Source organism: Staurois parvus, unplaced genomic scaffold (assembly GCF_062004578.1).
Source record: "Staurois parvus isolate SC_StPar_1 unplaced genomic scaffold, SC_StPar_1.0 ptg000458l, whole genome shotgun sequence".
NCBI classification, from domain to species: Eukaryota; Metazoa; Chordata; class Amphibia; order Anura; family Ranidae; genus Staurois; species Staurois parvus.
In genome coordinates this window covers 667,501-694,697 of record NW_028318254.1, presented here as the reverse complement: position 1 = coordinate 694,697, position 27,197 = coordinate 667,501, and the positions used below count along the sequence as shown (strand labels likewise).

The window sequence follows — 27,197 nt, the reverse complement described above, 5'->3', positions numbered from 1 at the left end:
TGTTAGAGGATCTTTCTCCCACTGACCACCAGTGTAAGGGATAGTTTCTTCAGCTGACCACCAATAGAAGAGGGTTCTTCTTGCACTGACCACCAATATAAGAGGGTTCTTCTTGCACTGACCACCAATATAAGAGGGTCCTTCTTCCACTGACTATCAATGTAAGAGTCCTTTTTCCACTGATCATAAATGTAAGAGGGTCCTTCTCTCACTGGCCACCAATGTAAGGGATTTTTTTCTCCCATTGACCATCAATGAAAAAAGGTCTCTCTCTCACTAACCATTAGTAAAAAAGGGTCCTTCTCCCACTGACCATCAAGGTAAGAGGGTATTCTCCTGCTGACCACCAGTGTAAGGTTTCCTTTCTCCCACTGAATACCAATGCAAGAGGAACATTCTCTCACTGACCACCAATGTAAGAGGGTCCTTTTTCCACTGACCACAAATGTAAGAGGGTCCTTCTCTCACTGACCACCAATGTAAGAGGATCCTTCTCCCACTGACCACCAATGTAAGAGGATCCTTCTCCCACTGACCACCAATGTAAGAGGATCCTTCTCCCACTGACCACCAATGTAAGAGGATCCTTCTCCCACTGACCACTAATGTAAGAGGGTCCTTCTCCCACTGACCACCAATGTAAGAGGGTCCTTCTCTCACTGACCACCAATGTAAGAGGGTCCTTCTCTCACTGACCACCAATGTAAGAGGGTCCTTCTCTCACTGACCACCAATGTAAGAGGGTCCTTCTCTCACTGACCACCAATGTAAGAGGGTCCTTCTCCCACTGACCACCAATGTAAGAAGGTCCTTTTCCCCTTTGTCCGATGTGAGGGAACATCACACTTTTCATTGTCTTTGTTCCTTTTCTATCCATAGTGTTTATTTTGTGGTACAGGAGATTTGTGGGTATCAAATATGCTACATTCCCCACTTTTCTTGTATTTATTCTTATATATCAGTTTACTTTCCATGATAATGTTCTGTGAACTGATTTAAAAAATATTAGCAGGGGTCTCCTGAGACCTGAAAAGTTATTTTAGCCACTTATCTACCAATACAATATTTAAAATTTTCACACATAAAATTACTTTGAACCCCCCAAAAGTACATATTGTTTGAAAGCAGAGGCCCTGGAGAATAAAATGATGTTCGTTGCAATTTTTTATGTTGCACAATATTTGTTCAATTGTTTATCAAATGCCTATTTTCAGGAAAAAACACACTAACATGAGTTTTAAGACACAATATATAATGCCTATTTTTTGGCAAAATATAAAAGATTGGGTTGTATCGAGGAAAAAGATAAGAAACATATCAAGCCTTAAAACTGCACGTTCCTGTTAAATGGTGAGAAGCTTTAAAAGCCTTTACAGGTTAGGAATTTAGTGCAGCCAAAAACACAAATAGAAAGTTCAGCACAAAAGACAGAACTTACAGTTAGAATGATGTGTCCCTTGTGTTGATTCTTCTTCTTTAATAGTGATGTGCTCAGTCCTGCTGCAGGCTTAATGCACTTATATATTATATTGCCAAAAGTATTGGTCGGCCTGCCTTTACACACACATGACCTTTAATGGCATCCCAGTCTTAGTCCATAGGGTTCAATATTGAGTTGGCACACCCTTTGCAGCTATAACAGCTTCAACTCTTCTGGGAAGGCTGTCCACAAGGTTTAGGAGGGTGTCTATGGGAAGGTTTGACCATTCTTCCAGAAGTGCATTTGTGAGGTCAGGCACTGATGTCTAATGAGAAGGCCTGGATCACAGTCTCCGCTCTAATTCATCCCAAAGGTGTTCTATCAGGTTGGGGTCAGGACTCTGTGCAGGCCAGTCAAGTTCCTCCACCCCAAACATACTCATCCATGTCTTTATGGACCTTGCTTTGTGCACTGGTATGTGGTCATGTTGGAACAGGAAGGGGCCATCCCCAAACTGTTTCCACAAAGTTGGGAGCGTGAAATTGTCCAAAATGTCTTGGTATGCTGACACCTTAAGAATTCCCTTCACTGGAACTAAAGGGCCAACCCAACGCCTGAAGAACAACCCCACACCATAATCCCCCCTCCACCAAACTTTACACTTGGCACAATGCAATCAGGCAAGTTCCATTCTCCTGGCATCCTTCAAACCCAGAAATGTCCATCAGATTGCCAGACAGAGAAGTGTGATTAGTCACGCCAGAGAACAGGTCTCCACTGCTCTAGAGTCCAGTGGTGGCGTGCTTTACACCACTGCATCCGACACTTTGCATTGCACTTGGTGATGTAAGGCTTGGATGCAGCTGCTCAGCCATGGAAACCCATTCCATGAAGCTCTCTACACACTGTTGTTGTGCTAATCTGAAAGCCACATGAAGTTTGGAGGTCTTTAGCTGTTGATTCTGTAGACAGTTGGCGACTTCCGCGCACTGTGCTCTTCAGCATGCGCTGATCCCTATCATTTGGCCTACCACTTTGTGACTGAGTTGCTGTTGTTCCCAGTTGCTTCCACTAGCCAGGAAATGTCACGGGTGGACTTATTGCACAGGTGACCACCTATCCTGGTACCACGCTTGAATTCAGAATCCCTGAGAGCGACCCATTCCTTCACAAATGTTTGTAGAAGCAGTCTGCATGCCTAGGTGTTTGATTTTATACACCTATGGCCATGGAGGTGATGGGAACACCTGAATCCAATGATTTGAAGGGCGGGGACAATACTTTTGGCAATATAGTGTATGTTTGACTTGAGCTGCTACATCACACAAAATCCCTGAGATATTATCAGAGACAGAGAGATTTATTTACTAAAGCTGGAGAGTGCAAAAGCCAGATCACTTCTGCATAGAAACCAATCAGCTTCCAGGTTTTATTGGCAAAGCTTCATTGAACAAGCTGAGGTTAGAAGTGGATTGGTTTCTTTGCAGCAGGGAGCCTGATTTTGCACTCTCCAGCTTCAGTAAATAAACCCCATACACTATATGCAGTGCTAATTGCCATTTCACCATCTCAGTGATAAAAATGTCAATGAATTGATACTTAGTTACCATTGTTTTCCACTCAGTATTGACATGAAAGATACAATGTGAATACAAACACTTCCCAAACAAATGATGATCTCTTTGGATGAATCGCCACCAGGAATAAATAATTGTGTGAACTGTCACTCTAAAGCAGAGGTCTCCAAACTTCCTAAAGAAAGGGCCAGTTTACTGTCCTTTAAACCTTAGAGGGGCCGGACTGTGGCCAGAGAGAGTATAAAATGTTCTGGCTTGGGAGTAAACAAAGCCCCATGAATAGTATTAGTGGTAGGAATAGTGCCCTCATCACTGGTGTCAGTGAGAGGAATAGTGCCCTCATCATTGGTGTCAGTGAGAGGAATAGAGGAATAGTGCCCCTATCATTGGTGTCAGTGAGAGGAATAGTGCCCTCATCATTGGTGTCAGTGAGAGGAATAGAGGAATAGTGCCCTCATCATTGGTGTCAGTGAGAGGAATAGAGGAATAGTGCCCTCATCATTGGTGTCAGTGAGAGGAATAGAGGAATAGTGCCCCTATCATTGGTGTCAGTGAGAGAAATAGTGCCCCATTGGTTCTGTCAGTGGGAGGAATAGCATCCCATCATTGGTGTCAGTGGGAGGAATAGCACCCCATTATTGGTGTTATGGGAGGAATAGTGCCCTCATCATTGGTGTTAGTGGGGGGAATAGAGGAATAGTGCCCTCATCATTGGTGTCAGTGGGAGGAATAGTGCCCCTATCATTGGTGTCAGTGAGAGAAATAGTGCCCCATTGGTTCTGTCAGTGGGAGGAATAGCGCCCCATCATTGGTGTCAGTGGGAAGAATAGTGCCCCATCATTGGTGTCAGTGGAAGGAATAGTGCCCCATTGCTGCTGTCAGTGGTAGGAATAGTGCCCCATCATTGGTGTCAGTGGAAGGAATAGTGCCCCATTACTGCTGTCAGTGGTAGGAATAGTGCCCCATCATTGGTGTCAGTGGGAGGAATAGCACCCCATCATTGGTATCAGTGGGAAGAATATTGCCCCATCATTGGTGTCAGTGGGAGGAATAGTGCCCCATTGCTGCTGTCAGTGGTAGGAATAGTGCCCCATCATTGGTGTCAGTGGGAGGAATAGCACCCCATCATTGGTGTCAGTGGGAGGAATAGTGCTCCATCATTGGTGTCAGTGGGAGGAATAGTGCCCCATTGCTGCTGTCAGTGGTAGGAATAGTGCCCCATCATTGGTGTCAGTGGAAGGAATAGTGCCCCATTGCTGCTGTCAGTGGTAGGAATGGTGCCCCATCATTGGTGTCAGTGGAAGGAATAGTGCTCCATCATTGGTGTCAGTGGGAGGAATAGTGCTCCATCATTGGTGTCAGTGGGAGGAATAGTGCTCCATCATTGGTGTCAGTGGGAGGAATAGTGCCCCATAATTGGTGTCAGTGGGAGGAATAGTGCTCCATCATTGGTGTCAGTGGGAGGAATAGTGCCCCATCATTGGTGTCAGTGGGAGGAATAGTACCCCATCATTGGTGTCAGTGGGAGGAATAGTGCTCCATCATTGGTGTCAGTGGGAGGAATAGTGCCCCATCATTGGTGTCAATGGTAGGAATAGTACCCCATCATTGGTGTCAGTATGAGGAATAGTGCCCCATTGTTGGTGTCAGTGGCAGGAACTATGGCCCACTGTTGCTGTCAGTGGGGGAGGATAATGCCCCAAGGGCCAGATAAAAGCAAGCGATGGGCCACATCTGGCCCCTGGGCCGCAGGTTGGAGACCACTGCTCTAAAGAATGATTAGATAATCATTTTAAATTACAACCAAACAAGATCCCATCAGAAGACAGACTTCACCCTCATGGTCAAATCTCTCTAAGTCTAGATTCTCATCTACGCATTTTGCAGTACATCGCAGCTTTGCAGAAACGCATTACAGTCCACTTGACATTACCTTCTATGGGTCACGTTCACACCTATGCAGTTTCCATCGGTGCCTTTTCTGGAGAGGTGCAGGGACTTTTTTACGTGCAGCATGGTGCAGTTTTGGCTCCACAAATTTAAATGTAATTGCATTTAAAAAAAATGCATGAAAAATGCATGTACATGCATTTTTGGTGTGTTTTCTCGCATGCCAACAGACACCTCCTCCTAGCAACATTACCACATCCCAGGCCTGGTTCTTGGGTTGCCACCTCATCCCTTTAAAACTGAACACATATGAATTACACAGGTTCTGTGGCTGATTAAGGTGGTTATTAAACTCACCTAGTACCTTATCTGCATTAAATCAGCCCCAGAACCTGTGTATATAATATGCCTTTGGTTTTAAAGCGATGAGGTGGCAACCCTAGATGGTTCACAGCAGCTGCAGTCCAGTTCTCCTCAGTTCTTGGGCTCCATGCACACTAGCGTTATTTTAGCCATTTGCCTACCGGGCACTTTTACCCCCTTCCGGCCCAGGTCAATTTTCAGCTTTCAGTGCTGTCACACTTTGAATGACAATTGCGCGGTCATGCAACACTGTACCCATATAACATTTTTATAATTATTTTGACACAAATAGAGTTTTCTTTTGGAGGTATTTAATCACCACTGAATGTTTTATTTATTGCACTATCAACAAAAAAAGAGCAACAAGTTTGAAAAAAGAAAACTTTTTTCTTTGTTTCTATTATAAAATTTTGCAAACAGGTAATATTTCTCCTTCAATGTGCTATTATGAGGCGGCACTGATGAGGTGGCACGGATAGGCAGCACTGATGGGTACTGATAGGCAGCACTGATTCCCACTGATGAGGTGGCACAGATAGGCAGCACTGATGGGTACTGATAGGCAGCACTGATCCCCACTGATGAGGTGGCACGGATAGGCAGCACTGATGGGTACTGATAGCCAGCACTGATTCCCACTGATGAGGTGGCACGGATAGGCAGCACTGATGGGTACTGATAGGCAGAACTGATTCCCACTGATGAGGTGGCACGGATAGGCAGCACTGATGGGCACTGAAGAGATGGCACGGATAGGCAGCACCGATGGGCACTGATAGGCAACACTGATGATGCTGCACTGATATGCAGCAATAATTGGCACTGATAGGCAGCACTGATGGGTACTGATAGGCAGGACTGATAGGCGGTACTGATGGGCAGCACTGATGGGTACTGATAGGCAGCACTGATAGGCACTGATGAGGTGGCACGGATAGACAGCACTGATGGGCACTGAAGAGATGGCATGGATAGGCAGCACTGATGGGTACTGATAGGCAGTATTGATTCCCACTGAAGAGGTGGCACGGATAGGCAACACTGATAGGCAGCACTGATGCTGCTGCACTGATATGTAGCAATGATTGGCACTGATAGGCAGTACTGATGGGCAGCACTGATGAACACTGATGGGCAGCACTGACTGGTGGCACTGCTGGGCACTGCTGGGTAGCACTGCTGGGCGGCACTTATGCGGCACTGCTGGGCACAGGTGGGTGGCACTGTTGGGCACTGATGGGAACAGGTGCATGGCACTACTGGGCACTGGTGGGTTGCACTGCTGGGCACTGATGATCAGAGCCGATCTGTTCTCTGACAATTGCTGGTTATCGGCAGTACTTTCCTCACACTGTGACTGTGTGCGGGAGGGCGCGTTCTGGGAGGACGTCATATGTCGCCCTCCCAGAACTGGACAACCGCACTGTAGCCGTCATTCAGCTATAGTGCGGTTGCCAAGTGGTTAAGCTCGAAAAACGCTGGAAAAATAATGCTGGATAGAAAGCACTGGTCATAGCATTTTTTTCTTAGCATGTTAGTAGTGTTTAGGTGCGTTAACATTTTATTAGCATTTTTACAGTACATGTAGGGGAAAAAAAGCTAGAAACAAGTCCCTGCACTACACCGGAAATCAAAGCCTGCATGAGAACTGAGGTTTCCAGTACGTTTGCGATTTCCAGTGCGGGTGGCGGACCATTAAAATTAATGGCACCCACCTGTGGGTCCCGCACTCCTCTGTGTGGGTGGTGCGGCTGCAGGTATTTGTGAGGGTCCCGCAGCTGCACCACCCGCACAGATGTGAACCGAGGGCTACTAGTGTTTAGTGTTTGAGAACATTCAGTGTTTCCTTCCGCTAGCAAATCAATCCCAAAAATGTTTTTTTTCTGCTCCTAGAAGCTGAAGCTTGAATAACGCTTCTAGTCTACAACAATGTGTATGGACCAGGGGCGGACTGATCATTTGTAAACTGGGGCACTGCCCGAGGGCCCGGGGTCAGTAGGGGGCCCCATGAGATGCCCCTGGTACCTTTTTCATAGGCTTTTTTGAGTTTGGGCAAGGACACAGGGGCCCCATGATCCCCTATTGCCCGGGGACCCCATGAGTTGTCAGTCCACCCCTGGTATGGACGCATAGGATAACACTGTTAGCTTCTAGGGGCAGAAAACAAAATGCTCATAACTAGCAGCTAGTATGTACAGAGCCTCAATCTGCATCATTAGTGCGTCTCATGTCATGTGATTTCCAGTGTGACTTCGCAGCGCAGCTTTATCACCCCAAAGTCGCATGGCAAGTCGCACAATGTGAATGGACTCTACATGCATGGGCAGTGTTTTCCATGTATTCCAATGGCCCAGCTTCACACCAGTGCAGTCAGTAAAAGTGGAACGTGCTGCATTTCTAAAACGCATGTGGAGTGCAGAACAATGCATGTGACCTCCCATAGGTGGACGGGGAGGAAAGTGTCACAATAACGGATGAAAACGCAACGGAACACCTTCAAAACACATCTGAAACGCATGTATATGCTCATGTAAAAGTGCATGTGGGATGCAGAAATTGCCGTGTGAAGCGGCCATTCTACCGCAATCTGTGCTGTCTGTGGATTTCTGCATGCGTGTTTGTGCGTTTTCAGTGCTTTAGGAATGCGTTCTTGGAAAGCTTCTTTCATTTATTTGATTTACATTTGCATTTTATATGCCTTTACATGTATTTTGAAAAATGCAGCATGCTGTACTTTTTTTTATAAACGCTGCATTTGTGTGAACTGGGCTCTTTGGAATACATTCATTTTTTTTTTTTTTTTTTGCAGACACGTTCACACTGCGTTCCTGCTGCGTTTCTAATCGCCCCTGACTGCACCTGGTGTAATGAGCCCATATCATAGCAACTCTTGGTCTGGGGGGGGCAGTGATGACATCACACAGGTGACCCCAGGTCGGAGCCCCTCCATAAATATTATCTCCCCCGTCCCCCCCATCCGGGCCCGTGCTGGGTTGAATGATAACCGACCGGGGGAGGGGGTGGGGGGGTGGCTGCAGACAACTCCGGAGATCCCAGCTCTGAGCCGAGATTTACAGGGGAAGAGCGGGCGAGACCAAATCCATCCCGGCGGGGGGGAGGCCGGCTCCAGCCCGGACGATGTCGCTTGTTATACAGTCCTATAATGCGGGATGTATGACTCGGCCGGGGGTGGAAGGCTTGTCCGTCCCGGGGTAGGGGTGGGATCGGATCCGGAGCGGCGGTGCTGGAGGCAGAAGGTGGCCAGGGGCAGAGAGGACCCCCCTCCTGGCCGAGTGGTAGGTTCCATTTAAAGAGTCGGTGTGCCCGTGTGCCGTGTCCTCTGTAGAGCCGGCGGTGTCCTGCAGATGATCCGAGCACCCACCATGCGGCTGTGTGTCCCCTCCTGTCTCCGCAGGACAACATCCTCCACATGATGGACGACAACAAGCAGCTGGCCCTCCGCATCGATGGAGCCATCCAGTCCGCCAGCCAGGAGGTCACCAACCTGCGGACCGAGCTGACCGCCACCAACCGCAGACTGGCCGAGATCAACAGCGGGGGGGAGAGCGTGGAGAACAACCAGCACGGCACCACAGGTACGGACACCTACCTACCGGGGGGAGGGGGCACACCGACACCGGGGAGACCCTACACCACCCCGTCCCCATCCTCCTCATCCTCACTTCTCTGTATGGGAGCAACTGCAACTACTCATCATCCCCATCCTGATCCTCACTTCTCTGTATGGGAGCAACTACAACTCCTCATCATCCCCATCCTGATCCTCCTCATCCTCACTTCTCTGTATGGGAACAACTAAAACTCATCATCATCCCCATCCTGATCCTTATCCTCACTTCTCTGTATGGGAGCAACTACAACTCCTCATCATCCCCATCCTCACTTCTCTGTATGGGAGCAACTACAACTCCTCATCATCCCCATCCTGATCCTCCTCATCCTCACTTCTCTGTATGGGAACAACTAAAACTCATCATCATCCCCATCCTGATCCTTATCCTCACTTCTCTGTATGGGAGCAACTACAACTCCTCATCATCAGTCCCCCCCCCACCCCAATCATCCTCACTTCACTGTATGGGAGCCACATGGAGGGAGCAACTACAACTCATCATCATCCTGATCCTCATCACCTTCCTCCCCATCAGTGTCACCCCCCCCCCCCATCATCCTCCTCTCTTCACTGTATGGGAGCCACATGGAGGGAGCAACTACAACTCATCCTCCTCATCCTCACTTCTCTGTATGAGAGCAACTGCAACTCATCATTATTCCCATCCTGATCCTCCTCATCCTCACTTCTCTGTATGGGAGCAACTACAACCTATCACCATCCCCATCCTGATCCTCCTCACTTCTCTGTATGGTAGCAACTACAGCTCATCATCATCCTCCTCATCAATGTCACCCCCCCCCCCATCATCCCCCTCTCCTCACTTCACTGTATGGGAGCCATATGGAGGGAGCAACTACAACTCATCATCATCCTGATCCTCCTCATCACCTTCCTCCTCATCAGTGTCACCCCCTCTCCTCCTCACTTCACTGTATGGGAGCCACATGGAGGGAGCAACTACAACTCATCATCATCCTGATCCTCCTCATCACCTTCCTCCCCATCAGTGTCACCCCCTCTCCTCCTCACTTCACTGTATGGGAGCCACATGGAGGAAGCAACTGAAACTCATCATCATTCTCATCCTCCTGATCACTTTCCTCCCCATCATCCTCCTCCTCACTTCACTGTATGGCAGCCACATGGAGGGAGCAACTACAACTCATCATCACCTTCCTCCCCATCAGTGTCATACCCCCCCCTCCCCCAATCATCCTCCTCACTTCACTGTATGGGAGCAACTACAACTCATCGACATCCTCATTCCTCAATTTATCCTCATCACCTTCATACTCCTCATCCTTTCCATCAGTGTAACTCCACATCATCCTTATCACCTCCTCACTTCACTGTGTGAGCCATGTGGAGGGACCAACTACAACATATCCTCATCCCCATCACCTCTGTCATTCTCCTCCTCTCCATCAGTGTTACTCCATGTCCTCCTCATCACATCCTAACTTTAGGTGTGTGAGCCACATAGAGAGAGGAGCTACACCACCTCATCCTCATCCTTACTATCTTCATACTCATGGGCATCATTCTCATCCTCTTCATCATTGTTACCCGAGATCATCCTTATTACCTCTTAACTTTGCTGTGTGTGAGCCACATGGAGAGAGCAGCTACACCACATCATCTTCAGTCCCAACACCTTCATCATTATCATCCTCATCATCATCATCATTATCCTCCCTTACATCAGTCTTTCCCCCGCACTGCAATGCCATGCACTGGGCTGATAATACTTCGCTCTCTGTGAGCCACATGGAGGGAGCAGCTACTCTACATCACCCTTTCTATCTGTGCTACCCCTATCATCCTTATCCTCATCTTCTCCACCATCATTGTTACCCTGCACTGCCCTATGGTCGGCTGCTGGTTCTAACTTTGCTGTGTGTGAGTCACATGGAGAGGGCAGCCACAACACATCATCTCCATCCTCTCCATCAGTGTGCCAATATCATCCCCATCATCTGTGTTGCCCGCATCATCCTCATCCCCTCCATCAGTGTTGCCCACATCATCCTCATCCCCTCCATCAGTGTTGCCCACATCATCCCCATCCCCCCCATCAGTGTTACCCCATACTGTAATGGTATACACTAGTACTAACAGTGCTTTATGCTAGCCACAAAGGAGAGCAACTGCACCACATCATCTTCATCCTCCTTATCATCCCCTTCTGTTGTGTTACCCACATCATCCTCACTCATGACTGTTACCCCCCACTGTAATACCATATGCTGGGCTGCTGGAACTAACTTTCCTGTATGTGAGCCACATGCACAGAGTGTCTACTACACCTCACCCTCCTCCCCTCCATCATCCTCACCCTCCTCCCCTTTATCACCCTCCTCCCCTCCATCACCCTCCTCCCCTCCATCACCCTCACCCTCCATCACCCTCCTCCCCTCCATCCCACATTATTCTCATCCTCTACATCATCCTCATTGCCTTCATCATGATCATCCTCTCTGCCAGTATTACCCCACACTACAATGCCATACATTGGGCTGCTAGTAGTAACATTGCTGCCTGCGGCCCCTTTTTCTGCTAGCAGTCCATTCAGTCATGGGATGCATATTGTAAACGCACAGCTCCGTCTCCCTGGTATGATAAATGTCATAAAACTGGAGAACCCAAGTATCCGTGTACACCTAGTTTATTGGTGTGTGTAGGAGGGGGCTGCCAGCTGTTGTTTGTATCCAGGCTGGGCACTGAAGCTGACAATCCTCTGGAGTGACTGAATGGACTTTCATCAGCATCCGTCATTCGGATACATTTGTGGCTCCTGAACATTCTGTTAAGGGCCAGGAACACAACTGTCTTTTCTATGTGCTTCTAGGATTGGAGGTGATTGCTGGAGGATATTCTTTATTGTATAGCAGAGTAACTTAACTGTCACTCAGCAGCTATCTATACCTGTGATCTATATATCCCGGTTCATTACATTGATTCTGGGTATAACTTTGTCTGCTGGAAGTATGTGATCCACGGGGGGGTTGCAGCTCCACCATGCCATCACTGTTGGCCCACATTACAATGCCATCCACGGGGGGTTGCAGCTCCACCATGCCATCACTGTTGGCCCACATTACAATGCCATCCACGGGGGGTTGCAGCTCCACCATGCCATCACTGTTGGCCCACATTACAATGCCATCCACGGGGGGTTGCAGCTCCACCATGCCATCACTGTTGGCCCACATTACAATGCCATCCACGGGGGGTTGCAGCTTCACCATGCCATCACTGTTGGCCCACATTACAATGCCATACACAGGGCTGTTGCTGCTTCTGAATTTGTTGTGTGTGAACCACATGGAAGTGCAGCTACACCATGTCATCCTTATCCCCTTCCTTATCAATCTTCACCCTCCATCCTTGTTACCCCACAGTGCCATGCCATAGACTGTGAGCCACATCAATGTGCAGATACCCCACTTCACCCCTATCCATGTAATTATCCATGTTCAGCAGTGACGTCACAGCTTCATAATCTCTCCATCAGTGTTATCCCAAACTGCTGTCCCATAGACTGTGCTCCTGTCCTGTGTGAGACACATGAGTGTGCAGCTACCACACTTCACCCCCATCAATGTAATCCTTGTTCAGCACCACCTTCACCATTTTATATTCCCTCCATCAGTGTTACCCACACTGCCATGCCATAGGCTGTACTGCTGTCCTGTGTGAGACACATGAGTGTGCAGCTACCACACTTCACCTCCATCAATGTAGTCATCCTTGTTCCGCACCACCTTCACCACTTCATAATCCCCCATCAGTGTTCCCGTGTCTTGCAGGATGTAGACATTGCTAACTTTTTGTGCTGACTAATAAGCCACATAGGTGTACAGATACACCACTTTACCGCCATTGCCTTCACTATCCTCCCCTTCCATCCATGACCCCACACCAGAATGAAATAGTCTGTGCTGCTGTGTGCGCACCACATCATCCTCATCATTATTATCCTTCCATCCTCACCCTCCATTGGTGTCATCCGCACTGCAACCCCATAGGCAGAGCTGCTAATGTTTTTTTAGTATTCTATGTGTCTTTGATCTCTGTATAAATGAACGTCAAGGATCCCATCACTGATGACTGACACTGCAGTGGTGGTAGGTGCTGGCAAGTTTTTAGTATCTCTTGTTCTGGCAGTTTTCTAGAAGGATGCAAAATCGATCAATGGATAAAGGATCAATTGCTGGATTATTATTGATATCTGTATTGCAAGGATGGTTGCATTGATCTGTTTGTTATAGTCAGCTGCTTGTATTTCCTAAATCATTAATGGTATGGTCATCAGTGACCCTGTAGACAGATCGTTATGTTGGTCTGCACACCTGCTGTGTTCATTACTGGAGACTCCAGGCTTTACTTTACTTTTTTTTTTTTTATATTGGTGTGAAGAATGAGGCAGGAAGAGTGAGACTCCAAGCAGAGCTGAGAATTACAAACGAGGGGAGATCTCACCACTGGGGTGCCTGAGAGATGTAAAAATCCGGCCGGTCATTCCAGTGCATGCATAGCTTGAATATCAATCTTTTTTTTTTTTTTTTTAGGCTGTTTCTCTTGTGTGTTTTTCCGCAGTTCTTTGTGTAGGTTTGCTTAGTATGGAGCTGGGATGTAGTTGCTGGGATTGTAGAATCCTTTTTAGAGGTGGATCTGATGCATCTCAGCCGAATGTGTTCCATACTGTCTCAGAGGAAGCAGATCCGGTGATTGGAAGGATCCCTCAAGCCATCAGCTCCTATAGAAGACCCATAAATGTGGACAGACGTTCGGAACAAACCTTCTTAACATGGATTCAAATTTCAAAAAATGGATGTAGGCAGAGACAGATTTTTGTTACCTGGGGATTTCTTGGAGACGAGGGACCGCTAACTTCTAGGCTGTGATTTTCGGCAATAATTTGTACATTATAACTGTATAAATCTGCCATTTTTATGGACGAGAAAGATGATTGTGCCATAGAGCTGGAATTTGCAGGACATATGGTTTGTGTTAGAGCCTTATAAAATGAGCAGAACTTGTTGTGAACAGGGTGGCTCCCTAATTAAAAGCTGAATTCCACTTTGGCCTCAGCCCATGGATCGGATCAGAAGGATCTAATGCTCTTTTGTTCCACGACCTTCAGTTTTTTTGGGGGGGGGTTTTATTCCCTATAAAGTGAGTGTCGATCCAGACTTCCCAGAACTGTATTCCAAACCCCCAAAACAGAGTGTCTGCTGAATGTTGCTGAGCATTAAAGTGACACTGAACTCTGCTTTTAAAACCTATTCTTCACTAAGAAAGTCCCTTCTATTGCTCCTCCGAAAAAAATCAAATTCCTTTTTATTGCTGCAGTGTTCTGACGTCCTGGTAGAGGGGGGCTATGTTCGTTCTTCATGGTCCCTCTGTATGGAAGAACATAGCCACCCTCTCTTACTCACTCCCTAGATGGGCTATGAGATGCATAGTATACATACAACCGCTCATAGGACTACAACTAACATCACCGATACTTTCAAACATGTAGAAATGAGGAGGAAAATGAGAGGTTCAGGAGCTCATGGAGGACCTTACAAGAAACCACAGTAAGGCTGACCATACACTATACAATTTTCCATCCAATTTCTGCCCAATTTCCTTTAGATCTACCTTTAACTATGTAGTGTAAGGGCCTGCCTAATTGGATACAAACGGAAGTGTTGTTTAGGTTTGACGTCATTTTTATATGTTTTTTGGTGAATCTAAAGCAAAATTCTCAAGAAAATTGTATAATGTATGGCCAGCCTTAGGCCTCATGCATGCTGGACGTTTTTACAGCGCCTGTTTGTGGCTTCTGGCATATTTGTTTTACAGCCAGTAAACTCCGCAGCATGTTATCCTATGTGTTCATGCACACATGGGCATTAATCGGTGTCTTTTGGCTTGAGCGTTTTCTGGCTGGAAAATAAAACCCCAGAACTAGTTGGTTTCTAGAGTTTTTTTTTTTTTAGCTGTAAAAACCCTATAAGGCTAGGTTCACACCTATACAGGTTGCGTTTGAGCCATTTCTGCATTGCGTTTTGCCTTTTTGATGCGTTTTTTGCTTCTTTCTCTTTTTTTTTTTTGTGAGGAAGATTTAAAAGGCATCAAAAACGCAATGCATGCTTTTATGCAGCATTTCCTTTGAAGTCTATAGAACCAAAAATGCAACTTTTTGCGTTTAAAAAAAATCCTTGACCCTTTCCAAAAAACGCGCTGGTTGAAAATGCACAGGTGTGAACATGTCCCATAGGAAATCTGGTTAAATGGACTGCACTGTGTTCCTGAAAAACGCTGGTAAAAGCTGAAAAACGCTAAAAAACAGGGCTATCCGGCATTTATGGGTGTTTTTGGGCCTCAAGTGTTTGTGGGAGTATAGTTTTGCTAAAAACAGCTGAAAAAAGCTTATGCAAAAAATGCTAAAAAAACTGTTTTTAATATGGCATTCTACAGCTAACGCTACTGGCATTTTTATAACATCCAGTGTGCATGAGGCCTAAGAAACAATTTGGTGAAAAATAGATTACCGGGTCATGAAATAATGGATGTCTATGGATTCTTTTTGGAGGATAAGGATATCTTCTTTTATTTTTTTGTGGAAATTTAAGTCCTCATGCACACGGGATGTTTTTACAGCGGCTGTTTTTGGCTTTTGACGTTTTTTTTTTCTACAGCCAGTAAACCCCCCAGCATGTTATTCAATGTGTCCATACACACAGACTGTAATCAATGTTTTTTGGCTGGAAAAAAAGCCAGAACTAGAGGAGTTTTTTAGCCGTAAAAATGCTCTAACACTGAAAAACGCGGTAAATTGCATCAAACTGGTGTTTTTGGACTTTCGATTTTTTATTTTTTTTTATCAAAGTCCCCAGTCACACTGGGTGTGACATGGCATGTGATTTGCACTCCATACAACTTGCAAATCGCATGGCAAGTCACACCTTATTGTTTGCAATTACAGTGGTCATATCACTGAGGTTCCGACTTGGTTGGAGCCGCACTGAATTCACATAACACATGCATTACTTTTGGTGCGTTTTTCATAGACATCTGTGTCATATGTCTTGCAAATCGCACCTCAAATCGGCATCTCACCCGACATTGCAATCGTACGACTTGCAGTTGCACAATTTCGAAGTCAGGGTTGGTGTGACCGGGTGTAAGACTTGGTTCACACTGACAGGTGCGACGAAGCGCAGGCACAGCGCAGAAAAGACTCTTCTAGAAATGAACTGCATGGAGCTGCTGCACATTTGCTGATATGGTGGGTTGCCATTAACAATTAGTAGCTCTGCCGCACATTTGCTGAGGCTATGTAGTTTGCGTTTGATGTGTTTCTGCGGTGTGTTTTTGCACATGTGGTTTTTATATGTTTTGCTGCTTTTTTTATGCGTGTTGCTGGGCAGAATAAAACACAACGTATCAAAAGCGCACTACATGCTTTTCTGCGGCGTCTCCATTGAAGTCTATAGAACCAAGAACGCAACGTTTTGCGTTAAAAAAAAAAAAAAAAAAAAGTCCCTGACCCTTACCAAAAAACGCATCGGGTGAAAACGTGGAGATGTGAACCTGTCCCATAGGAAATCATGTTAAATGGACTGCTGTGCATTTCTGCAAAATACAGTGGAAAACGCCTAGGTGTGAACCTAGACTAAGTGGCAGTGCGTTTCTCTGCGTGTTGGAAAAGTACAATATCTTGCATGCGTTCCTGACACACAAAGATCTGAACCTAGGCTCAGGGCTGGTGAACTGCAATAAGTGACATTTTTCTTCTAGCGCAGGGGTGTCAAACTGGCGGCCCTCCAGCTGTTGTGAAACTACAAGTCCCATCATGCCTCTGCCTTCGGGAGCCTTTGCCATGTAACTGTCAATCTTGCAATGCCTCATGGGACTTGTAGTTTGGCAACAGCTAGAAGGCCACCAGTTTCACACCTGTGTAATCTATCATGTCTTTGACACTTTGTAGATTTGTTTACTTGATACATTTTATGTTGTTTGATGTAACTCTTGATCAGAAATCCCCTAACTAAATGGGATGTTTTTAAAAAATGTTATCAATATTTTTCCAGATTTGGTAAGACTGCTATTCTTCTCCCAATATTTGTAAATAACACGATTAGTTAGGACAGTAGTGCAATAGTCTTGCAAACTGAAGGTCATATAGGAAGACATGAATGCTATAGTGAAGAGCTATATACCATAACAAAATAATATTGTAAAGTGCAACAATGTGCGTCAATATATGGTGCCAAACCTATGAGATCATAGGTCTTAAATGAATTATCAAAATTTATGTTATAAGTATAAAACCGCTCAAATAAATAAATACATTTCATAAATATCACTCAAAGTGATACGTGCAAAAATTGTGACCAAATTAAGTGTATACAACAAATATATACATGTATTACAATCTGCAGTAAATGTGTGTAATAAATACTTAACCCCTATCATAAATAATGTACCACACTAAAGTGATACGTGCAAAATAGTACAAACTGATACAAATTGAATTAATATAAAATCACAAAAATTCATAAATCCCCTGTTGAAGTGCTCAAACCAAAAGAGTTCACGCAAGGTGATCAAAGTGATAATTGCTGAGTCGGTGTCAGCACACTTATCCTCCGTGGCTAATATGCCACCTCACCTCCACTCTGCGACCCTAATGGGCCACCAACCCTTCAGGATCAATCCTAGTTCCTAGATTGTAAGCTCGAAAGAGCAGGGCCCTCAATCCCCTCATGTTTTGCATTGTATTGGTATTGTTCTGTCACATGTTCTGTCCCCCTTTGTAATGTACAGCGCTGAGCGAACCATTGGCGCTTTATAAATACTGTATAATAATAATAATAATAGATCCTTCTCCAGCAGTATCTGGTATCCTCTTCCTGTGGTTCACCTCTCAGGTAAATGATCTGATCTCCAGACCTCCCAGAATTGTATCACCAACTCTGCATGTCACTCACCATTAATAATGGTAAGTGAGAGAAAAGATCCTCATAGTGCAGTATGTAGTAAAATAAAAGGACTCTTTATTACAAAAAATTGTCCACTCACTTGTTCAATGTTGTATAAACAGCATGAATCCACATAAAGCTCATGCATGGGTGTACTGCATGGGTTAGGACTCTTTCTGGGTGTGCCAAGATGGCGCTCGTACCAGAAGTAGGTCACCGTGCATCGGAAGCTGCGTCACGGCGTATCGACGCGTTGTGGCACTGTACCACGTGACTTCATCAGGATCAGAATTTATATTTCATAGAGTAAGACGTCAACATTTTTTTTTCCATCTTTTACTCAATCATTTGCCATTTTTACAAGGTATGTGAAAGGCGCATTCTGTATGGTTTTTCCTGCACTGCATTCAAACTCACTGCCCCTGTGATCTGCACCCCAGATTAATGGCATCGCAAATGCAGATCGCAAACAGTGCATTTGCGGGCACCAGATCACATAATACCCTAGTACCTGCGATTTGGTTCAGTGCATTTTTAAAAGTAGTGCAATGGCTGTGAATGGGCTGTCAAAACACACCGCACAAGAACACGTGGGAATCGAAAAAGAAAAAATGCATAACCTGGTGTGAACTGATCCTAAGGCCTTGTTCACATGGGCATCGATTAAAAATAGTTGAGCCACGGTTCTACTACACACTTTACTTTTTGCAGCTTGTTGCCCACATGTACCCTCTTCCATCAGCATAGCCTTTCCAGGCAGGAATACTGGTGTAAACTGAGCGCAGTATTTATTGCTGAACATAAAAGCAAGTTGGGTTACGACCACTTGCCCTCCAAAGGATTTACCCCCCTTGCTGACCAGTCCAGTTTTTGCGATACGGCGCTGCATTACTTTAACTGACAATTGCGCGGTCATGCAATGCTTCACCCAAATGAAATTTACATCCTTTTTTCCCCATAAATAGAGCTTTCTTCCAGTGGTATTTGATCACCTGTGCGGTTTTATTTTTTGCACAACAAAAAAAAGACTGACAATTTTGAAGAAAAAAAAACAATATTTTTGACTTTTTGCTATAAAACATATCCAGTAAAAAAATTTTAAAACTCCTAATTTCATCATAAATTAAGGCCAAAATGTATTCTGCTACATATCTTTGCTAAAAAAAAAAAAATTCCAATACGTGTAACTTAATTGGTTTATGTAAAAGTTATAGCATCTACAAATGGCGATATAGATACTGTATACTATAGCGGGGCTGCAGCGGGCATTCTGACATTGGGGGGGGGACTGACTTTGTGTCACTGCCATCCCAATGACACTAATACAGTGATCAGTGCTAATAAAAAGCACTGACACTGTACTAATGACACTGGGCAGGAAGGGGTTAACATCTGGGGTAATCAAAGGGTTAACTGTGTGCTGTGTGTGTTTTACTAGGGAGACAAGCTGCTTTTGTATTGCTCTGCTGTGCAGAGCAATACAAAGCAAGCTGTTCGTGCTGACGGGGGAGATCTGTATTATTTACACACAGACCTCTCCCCTGTCACTATTCTTTGGTGATCACCAGGTGCCGGCGGGGAATCGCCAACCAGGACCTGGTGATCGACAGCTGTAGCTGCCAATGGTGGCATGCGAGCGTACGCCCCCTACCCAGAAATGCAAAATTGCGTGTCTATATATACGTGCTTTTGCGCAGCTCTGCTGCCCTGTAGCAGTACTTCTGCCATAGGGCAGCGGGGAAGCAGTTAAGTATGTGCTTTGTACATCTGACCAGTCCTCTGTCTATGAGTTGCTTGACCCCCAAACAACCCATTTTTTCTCCTATTTCCCATTGGCGTATAAACTGCCCCCTCCATGTGATCCTCCACCTGTCTGCTGGCTTCTGCAGAGTGATTGGCTGGCTGGGTTTTTTCCTGGACACATAATTCGCGCTGTGTTTGCGGCACTGTATTTCACTGGCTGCTGCGCTGCTTTCTATGGAGGGTATAATTACAATGGGCTGTCATCGCAAACTGCAATTATACAAGTGTGATCACAGCTTTGGGAATACTCGCCTCCCCCTCCCCCACTGACTGGCCATTCTTCCACTGTAGTCGCTGCCTTTGGAGGGGGAATTTTGTAAAGATGAATCTAACCGTTGCAGGCGGTCACCCGGGTGTTTGTTTGCAATGGCTGGAGATTGTCCCCGGTCACACACAGCTTGGCGTGAGTCTCGGGAAAGCTGGAAGAAGATTAATTCTCTGTTGGAGTGGATTTATTCCAGGAACTGGTATTATCAGCAGCAGGACAATTACAGGACTAGTAAAGTGAAGGAAATCAGAGACTTCTGGGGAAGAACAAAAACTGTGTCAAAGTTCCATCACCCATGTAGGATATTCAGTATTCCTATTTATATACTGATCAGCCATAACATTATGACTAGAGATGAGCGAATTATTCAAAAATTCGGTTCGGCTGATTCGCCGAATTCGCCGAATAAATTCGCTTCAAGCCGAATATATTCGCTGCGAATTTAACTTATAAAAGGGTGTTTCTAGGCTTCAGAGAGCCTTTATATTAGTGCAGAACACTGTACCTTTAATTTAAATGCCCTTGGAGTCTGCTGGGGAAGAGAAATAATACTGTCAGTCAGTATGACATGCAGATGAGTGCCGTCGATCTTAGAATCACCGCACACTTCACTCATTTGGGCAGTCACGGGGCCAAAACCAGAGTGTGGAGCCACAGTGTGGCGGTGGAGGCAGCAGCAATGGGAGGCCATACAGCACCCTATGACAAATTGGAACCCACCAGCAGTGTGAGGAGACCTGAAAGTGGCACATGGCAGAGTGTGGCAATGGAGACAGCAGCAATGGGAGGCCGTACAGGGACCCATGACACACTCTGGACCTGGCAGCAGCATGAGGAGGCGGTACAGGGGCCCATGACAGATTACGGGCCTGGCAGCAGCATGAGGAGTCGGTACGGGGGCCCATGGCAGATTACGGGCTTGGCAGCAGCATGAGGAGGCGGTACAGGGGCCCATGGCAGAGTGGCGGAGCGTAAGCAGCTAAAATTGAAGGCCATACAGAGGCCTATGTTAAAAAGTCCCCCCAGCAGCAGCGTGGGGAGACGACTATCAAGAGTCCAATGGCAGAGTGGCGGAGCCGCCTGAGCCTTCCTCGGGCGGCTTGACGAAAAATTGCCACACCGCCGAGTAGGAAACTTTGCCCCCGCTACTCCTCACTGGCTGACTGCTGCTTCCTCCGTGCACACCGGCACCACTACTGGCCGTGGTGGTAGGCTGCAGTGGAGCTGGTGCTCTACTCCGTGGCCGTTTGCCTCCACTGACACTGCTGCGACCCTGCTGCCTCCTGGGCAACCCACCGACTGTTTTGCTCGCTGCCAAGCTGGCACCCTCTTCTCCTGATGATGCGGAAGCAATAGCCTGATGACGACGAGGCTGCCAAGTGCGATCAGCCTCATCATCGTCAATTAGGGTCTCCGCGTCACTACTAGCCCCCTCGGCTGCGTGTGGGTCAGGAAACAGACCTGTCTCTAGACCGGCTACCGAGCCACTCTCCTCGCCACTACTTCTTCGCCTGGCTGCTGAAGAGGCGGATGTCTCCCCCCGTTCCTGACCGCCCTCTGTTAGCTCTTCCTCACTGTACAGTGGGGCTGAGCCCACAGCATGCGATACTTCGCTTGGTGAGGGAACACCAAAGGACAGGGGCAGGTCGAGGACACGTGATTTCAGTGGGCTTGCTCCCGGGCCATGCCAACTAACGGTTGTGTCTGACGTACCCACCGACCGTTGGCTGTAGGTGTCAGAGGTGACCTGGGAAGAGGAAGACGACCGAGTCAACCAATCGATGATGGCAGGGTTGTCGGTGGAGACACGACCGCTGGATGACACCGGGAGCACTGGCCTCTGGCTGCGACTAGTGCTGCCTCGACCCCTTCCTCTGCTGCCACGTCTGCTCGCTCCTGAAACATTGCCTCCTCTGCCACTCCTCTGCGTGTTGTCTGACATACTCTTTAATTCAATAAGCACCCCAAAAATAAAACCGGATTTAACTCTTTGAACGTACAATAGTGGTTGTGAAGCAGAAAGTCAGTTTATTTAGCACAGTCGGTCAATTGCAGCTTGCCGTTGGCTGTAAACTGTACGTTTATGTCACTGGAATGCACTAATCACCCAAAAAATATTACCGCCACCCGGCGTGTATATGGATTTAACTCTTTGAACGTACAATAGTGGTTGTGAAGCAGAAAGTCAGTTTATTGTACACAATCGGTCAATTGCAGCTTGCCGTTGGCTGGAAACTGTACGTTTAGGTCACTGGAATGCACTAATCACCCAAAAAATATTACCGCCCCATCTTCTCTGTCCATTTTCTCCGTCGCCACACATGTCGCCGCCATTTTTGGGAAAATTCGTTTCGTGCATCCGAAGTTTGCTAATCTTCGGATTCGTCGCGAATAGAATTTTTCCAAATCTTCGGAACAAATTCCACTTCGTCATGTTCGATTCGCTCATCTCTAATTATGACCACTGACAGGTAAAATGAATAATATTGATTATCTTGTTACAATGGCATCTGAAAGTCAGTAGGATATGTTAGGCAGCAAGTGAACATGTTGTCCCTGAAGTATGCATTGAAAGCAGAAAAATGGGCAAGCGTAATTATTTGAGCAACTTTGTGAAGGGCCAGATTGTTCTGGCTAGATGACCGGGTCAGAGTATCTCCAAAACTGCAGCTGCTTCCCAGTCTGCAGTGGGCCAAGGAAGGAAAAGCCAGCAACAGGGTCCTGGGTGGCCAAGGTTCATTGATGCACAGAGGGAGCAAAGGCTGACCCGTGTGATCTGATCTAATCTAACGGAAGAGCTATTGTAGCTGAAATTGCTTAAACCGTTAATGCTGGTTCTGATAGAAAGGTGTCAGAACACGCAGTGCATTGCAGTTTGTTGTGTAAGGTGCTGTGTAGCTGCAGACCAGTCAGATTGCCCATGCTGACCTGTGACCACAGCCCAAAACACCTACAATGGCCATGTGAGTCCTGGACCATGAAATAATAGAACAAGGTGGCCTGGTCTGATGAAGTCAAGTATGGTTTGAGCAACACAAAAATTAGTTTGAGGTTGACATGGCCTCCTAATTCTCCATATCTCAATCCAATTGCAAATCTCTGGGATTTGCTGAAAAAATTCTGATCCAAGGAAGCTCCACCCCACAATTTACAGGAGTTAAAGAATCTGCTACTGACTGCTCGGTGCCAGATACCTCAGCATACCTTTCCAGGTCTAGTGGAGACCAAGCCTGAATTGCCAGGGTTATGGTGTGTGTGGTCATAATTTTGTGGTTGTGTGTGTACACGTCCCTATATATTTTGACACAAGCACAATTTTAGTTTTGTTTCAGGTATTTACCAAAACATATTCCAGCTATAGTTCTATCATGGATATGGGCTGAAAGTGCACACTCTCAGGTTTAATTTGAGGGTATGAACATCCGAATTGGAGGAAGGGTTTAGGAATTACAGATCTTAAGAGTAGCCACCCCCCCCCTTTTTTTCAAGGGACCAAAAGTAATTTAACAATTGAATCAAAAGCTGTTTCATGGCCAGGTGTGGGCTACTCCTTCGTTATTTCTTCATCAATTAAGCAGGTAAAAGGTCTGGAGTTAATTCTAAGTGTGGTATTTGCATTTGGAATCTATTTCTGTGAACCTACATCATGCGTTCAAAGGAGCTGTCCATGCAAGTGAAACAGGCCATTGTAAGGCTTCAAAAAGGAAACAAATCCAGAGATAGCAGCAACATTAGGAGTGGCCAAATCAACAGTTTGGTACATTCTGAGGAAAGAATAACACACTGGTGAGCTCAGCAACATAAAAAGGCATGGGCGTCCACAGAAGACAACCGTGGTGGATGATCGCAGGATCCTCTCCATGGTAAAGAAAGACCCATTCACAACATCCAGACAAGTGAAGAACACTCTTCAGGAGGTGGGTGCATCATTGTCAAAGTCTACAATCGAGAAGACTTCACAAGAGCAAATACAGAGGGTTCACCACAAGGTGCAAACCATTCATAAGCCTGAAGAATAGAAAAGCCAGATTAGACTTTGCCAAAAAACATCTAAAACAGCCAGACCAGTTCTGGAAAAGCATTCTTTGGACGGATAAAACTAAGATTAAGCTGTACCAGAATGACAGGAAGAAAAAAGTGTGGAGAAGGCTTGGAACAGCTCATGATCCAAAGCAGACAACATCTGTAAAACATGGTGGAGGCAGTGTGATGGAATGCATGGCTTCCAGTGGCACTGGGTCATTTGGTGTTTATTGATGATGTGACAGAAGCAGCCGGATGAATTCTGCAGTGTTTAGAGATATACTGTCAGTCCAGATTCAGCCAAATGCAGCAAAGTTGATTGGACGGCGCTTCACTGTACAGATGGACAATGATCCAAAACACACTGCAAAAGCAACCCAGGAGTTTTTGAAGGAAAAGTGGAATATTCTGCAATGGCTGAGTCCTTCATCTGATCTCAACCCAATTGAGCATGCATTTCACTTGCTGAAGGTAAAACTAAAGGCAGAAAGACCCACAAACAAAGAACTGAAGACAGCTGCAGTTAGAGCCTGGCCAAAGCATCAGAAAGGAGGAAGCCCAGTCTTTGGTAATGTCCATGGGTTCCAGACTTCAGGAAGTCATTGCCAGTAAAGGATTCTCAACAAAATGTTACAAATTAACATTTTATTTATGATTATATTAATTTTGTCCAATTACATTTGAGCCCCTGAAAATGAAGGGACTGTGGATGATATTTATGTTCAACCCCTGGAATTTAAAGCTGAAAGTCTGCACTTCAAATACATTTGGATTGTTTTGTTTTAATTTATTCTGGTGGTATACAGAGCCAAAAGTATGAAAGTTGTGCCTGTCTCCAAATATATATGGACCTAACTGTGTATATGTGTGATAGATATATATAATTTTTTTTTCTCCAACTCAAGAAAAACATTTTCTTTTTGTGTTGGAATGAGTAGGGAAGGGTTAGTTCACACAGGCAGGAACGTGTACAATGTCACATGAATTCTTGCAGCACATACAAACATGCTATGGTCTCACAGGTGCTGTGCAGTGCCATTCAGTCCTGACATCCCCAAGCACAGCAGCCAATGCACGTGCACTAAATCACATCACAGCACATGGTAACTTACATTGTACACTATGTAGTATTGTGATGCAATTACAAAAAAAAAAAAAATCCTTCTTCTTCGTCCTTCTATTCTTTTTTTTTTTTTTTTTTTTTTTTTTCTTCTTTTTGCAGTTAAGCATAGACAAGCCTATTGACATGAATGGGCTGCTCTAAACTTAATGCTCCAAAATGTGCAAAAACACATGAGCACTGTTACAACTGCCTATCTGTGCAACAGCCCTAAAGTGGAAGAAAACTCAAACTATAACCAGGGGCGGACTGACCATTCGGGCTCACGGGCACTGCCCCATGGCCAGGGGTCAGTAGAGGGGCCCCATGAGATGCCCCTGGTTCCTTTTTCGTAGGTTTTTCTGGGTGTGGTTTGAGTGTGGGCGAGGACCCTGATTCCTGGGGGCCCCATCAGTTGTCAGTCCGCCCCTGACTATAATTAATTGTAAGGATGTTCCTCCACCTACCTCTTTTGCCTAACCTGTATGATGCTATTCACACCTTGTAGTGTCGCTTGAAGTTAGTCGCTTAAAAAATGACATGAGCTCCTTCTGGGGCAGAGATGCATGTTTTGGCCCCAAAAGACTTAAATGGGAGAAATGTGCAGAAAACATGAAAAATGCTTGTTCTTCGCATGTGTTTCTGCCTAGTTTAGGCAAAAAGTAATTAGAAAAAAAAAAGGTTCTAGCCACAAAAAAAATCTAAAAACTGACCAAAGATACTCAGTGTGAAAATGGGGCCTTAAGGAAATGATGGGACTGGCTAATTGGTCATGTGACCCCCACCAACATGACAGTGAAGAAATTTTGGATATTTATTTTTCTTATACTTTTTTCTCTTTTCTTTCTTTTTAAATATATATATATATATATATATATATATAAAAAATTTTGTTTTTTATTTGTTTTTTTTGTTTCATTAGATTCTTTATCTCAATGATCACTGTTTTAGACTGTAGGCATCCTTCCTGTGGAGGCTTTAGTAGTTATTCATTCCTATTTAATAAGTATAAAGTTGGTGGTAAAAATTCTTGGAGCCTTTTGCCGATAGTGAGGATATTGCTCTCTACTAGGTTGGCAGAGTGCTTAGTTTACACAGTTCTCCAGTTCTGCTGGGCTGAACATTTTCCAAGTAGTTTTTTAATTGTTTATTCTCGGCTGTATGTCGAATTGCATGCCTGTAAGGCTTTGTACACGAGAGCAAAAAGGAGAGTGCTGCTTTCCCCGGAGATTGATGAGAGAGAATAGCATTGAGCCAAATCGCTTAAAGGAAACTTGTCATGAGATGAATATGAGGTCAGCTGTGGCATGCCCCATATGATGAGTGCTGTTTGCCTGGATTCCCCTTTTTTCCAAAAAATTAGTGCTCTGTAGTCCTATATATCCAGCTTTTTGTTTTTCTTTTTGCTTTTAACATTTTAACAATTGCGTTTTTGTTTTGGAAGTTTTTCTTCTTCACTGCCAGGCAGTTTATGTCCATGAAACCCCTTTTGTTAGTTATTAAAGTTGATGAAGGGACCTTGTCGTCATATAACACGCGGTGCTTAGGTTTTTATTTCAGGCTCGGAAGACTATTGCACAGAGATGACTGGCATTGGACCCTCCAATGAGTATAGAATGGGTTAAGGTCGTAAAAATTACTGTAAGAAGTGAAACGTTTGTCTAGACGAAAAGGAGATGTCTTAAGAAACTTGAGAAAAAATGTGGACCGTAGGTGGATACTATGGGATTGACCTCTAGTGAGAGGGTGGTGAATATAGTGATTAGAATAATTTTTAAAATGTGGAAATAAAAAATAAATGTATAATAATTATATTTGGAAAAATGGCCTAATTGGCTTAAAAAATATGGGTGAGTGATACACCAATGTACAGTGGGGTAAAAAAGTATTTAGTCAGCCACCAATTGTGCAAGTTCTCCCACTTAAAAAGATGAGAGAGGCCTGTAATTGGCATCATAGGTAGACCTCAACTATGAGAGACAAAATGAGAAAAAAAATCCAGACAATCACATTGGCTGATTTGGAAAGAATTTATTTGCAAATTATGGTGGAAAATAAGTATTTGGTCACCTACAAACAAGCAAGACTACAAACAAGCAAGACTCCAAACTCCACTATGGTGAAGACCAAAGAGCTGTC

The 27,197-nt window shown here is 45.3% G+C and overlaps 1 protein-coding gene across 4 annotated transcripts in view; it reads left to right on the top strand.

The window, feature by feature from the left end:
* The window catches only part of KAZN (kazrin, periplakin interacting protein), a 739,264-nt gene that overhangs the window by 445,906 nt on the left and 266,161 nt on the right, over window positions 1-27,197 (top strand). For all 4 annotated transcript variants that reach the window (XM_089688889.1, XM_089688888.1, XM_089688890.1 and 1 more), the window contains exon 3: window positions 8,666-8,846. In XM_089688889.1, the coding sequence (XP_089545015.1) occupies window positions 8,666-8,846 (181 nt within the window). The remainder of the gene's footprint in view (window positions 1-8,665; window positions 8,847-27,197) is intronic.